The sequence below is a fragment of the Echinops telfairi genome, unplaced genomic scaffold, assembly GCF_000313985.2.
Source record: "Echinops telfairi isolate 266 unplaced genomic scaffold, ASM31398v2 ScPeMD7_11;HRSCAF=52, whole genome shotgun sequence".
NCBI lineage: Eukaryota > Metazoa > Chordata > Mammalia > Afrosoricida > Tenrecidae > Echinops > Echinops telfairi.
Window position 1 is genome coordinate 34,921,583 of NW_022103908.1, and position 2,121 is coordinate 34,923,703.

The 2,121-nt window shown below is 44.3% G+C and overlaps 1 protein-coding gene across 1 annotated transcript in view; it reads right to left on the reverse strand.

Moving 5' to 3' along the window:
- VWA8 (von Willebrand factor A domain containing 8) overlaps nt 1–2,121 on the reverse strand; it is a 426,636-nt gene that overhangs the window by 240,896 nt on the left and 183,619 nt on the right. The window contains exon 20 of the mRNA XM_045287091.1: nt 1,257–1,333. Within this exon, the coding sequence (XP_045143026.1) occupies nt 1,257–1,333 (77 nt within the window). The remainder of the gene's footprint in view (nt 1–1,256; nt 1,334–2,121) is intronic.

Below are 2,121 nucleotides of genomic sequence, written 5' to 3' on the forward strand. Positions count from 1 at the left end.
TGTTCCTTAGTTGAGCATTGAATTTTGTTCTGGGTAGGCAGCTAATTTACTTTTGAATTAGCTCAATCTCTTAAAGGTATTTTCTACTGCTTCATGTCCATCCCCTCACTCCCTTTTTAAAAAGCCATTTTGTATGAAACACCCCCCAAAATAAATAATGTTAAATAGCAGGCATTCTTGGCTTTTCCCCCGTGACTTATTTTTAACCTTTCGTAGTGTGAGTGTAGAACAGCTCTCTCATCGGGGATATGGTAGCCCTATTTCTGAAGCAGTCTTTCCACCTTTGGCAGACCAGCACTGTTCAGTGCAGGTTCCCTGCTCCGTGAGGTCTGTGTTGGTTGCTCCCCACATGGATTCCCGCAGTTGCTCTTTCCCAGTGCTGTGGAATCTTGTCCAGTTTCCTGACCCTCCATTGTAACTGATCTTTCAAGGCAGAATGGCAAGTGTAAGACCCAATAGGGAGTTTGGTGCTTCTCGCTGCTTTTCTTTGGTTCTCTTTCTTCTTTGAGCCACTAACTCTGTCTGCTTTTCTCCACGATTTTCTCTCTCAGGAATACATACCATTTACTTAGTGGAAAAACCCAGGCAAGAAACAAATTCTCACAGATGGATCCAATCTTCATCACACAATATTGTGTCTCCCCTGGGCTTAAACAATAACAAACCACGCTGTGGTTGGTATGTGCCTCAATTTAACTTTTTCTTATGGCCCTGTTCTCTACTTAGCATTTGAAACATTTAGAACCAGTTCCCTAAGAAAGCGAAAATAACCCATGTCAAGAAAGTCTATTTGATTAAAGCTGTTCCTGACCCAGCATTCTGATGGCAGAGCGAACTAATAATGCATGAAGTGTTTCCCTGGAAGGCAAGGAGACCACTAACAACCCCCTTCCTGCGTGGTTCTGTTTCTCATCTACCCGAACTCAGTGTTGCTTCTGGGGAGTTGGCGTAGTTGCTCTGTGGACACTGGGCTTCTCACTGCACAGCCTTTCTACGGACAAGATCTGCTTCGAGAGTGTAACGTTCATCACTCTCTGCCCACAAACTACTAATCCGTGTTTGTAAAGCAGTAGTCACTTCAAAAATACATGTCAGATGGTTTGATTACCTTTTAAGGAGAGGAGAGATAGGAGCAGGAAAGCAGACATGAACTGGCTTATGAAATGGGCCTCTAGGAAAGTATTTCCAAATTGTAATGGGAGAAGGGTGGGGGGATTAAATCAGACCTTCAAAGGCTGAGGGGCTTATCCTCTTACCGGTGCAGCTGGATATATTCTCGGGGTCTGTTGAGGAGGTGTAGAAATCGATCCACAATCTTGTTTTTTCCTACGCCCTGTAGGTAGACAGAGAACATTAAATAAAAAGAGGTTTTCATTTCAGTGAAATTTATTGAAAATGAGAATAAACTTCTACCCAAACCTACTTTCTCAAGCAGAAAATAAGTCCAGGGGGAGTAGAGAGAGATGCAGCAAAAAGGCTGTGGAGAAATCCCATTCTCTTTTCATTTCTTCTCTCCACGAGTGTTTTGAAGCCCCCTCGTGTAGTCCTGTTCATTTCCCCTTTTAATTAAACATCTCTTCTTTCATCCCAGTTTCCAGTCCTTTAAAACCCTGGAAACCTAAAACTCTAACCAAGAACCATTAACAAATGTACACTGTGTGTTTTTCCTAGACAAGTCCTTAAGGCCGCATCACTTGTCCGTGCTAAAGAAGTCCTGGGGGCCTTGCTGTGGGCTCAGCAGTGCGCAGGTAGATGGAGCAAACCCACCAGTGGCTCCCTATTCCCATAGAGACGTGCTGTCTCAGAAACCCTCAAGATGACCATTCCCCAGGCAGCCAGCTAAGAGGAGTCAACTAAGTCTGCATGGAAGAAGCACGCCAGCTGTGTGATCTAATGATGACAATCACAAAGCTCAATAGGGTGAAAGGGAAAGAATCAGAGCTAAAATCATGAACACCCAATTGGTAGACGCCTAAGGAGGGCAGTGGGAGCCCAAAACCAATCTGCAGATGAAGCCACTGGCAGACCCCACTAGCCACAGGAAAGGGTCTTGAACAGCCTAACTATTAGACAGAGATCATAGTGATCTTGATCATGCTGGATCGAACTTGATATTTGGTC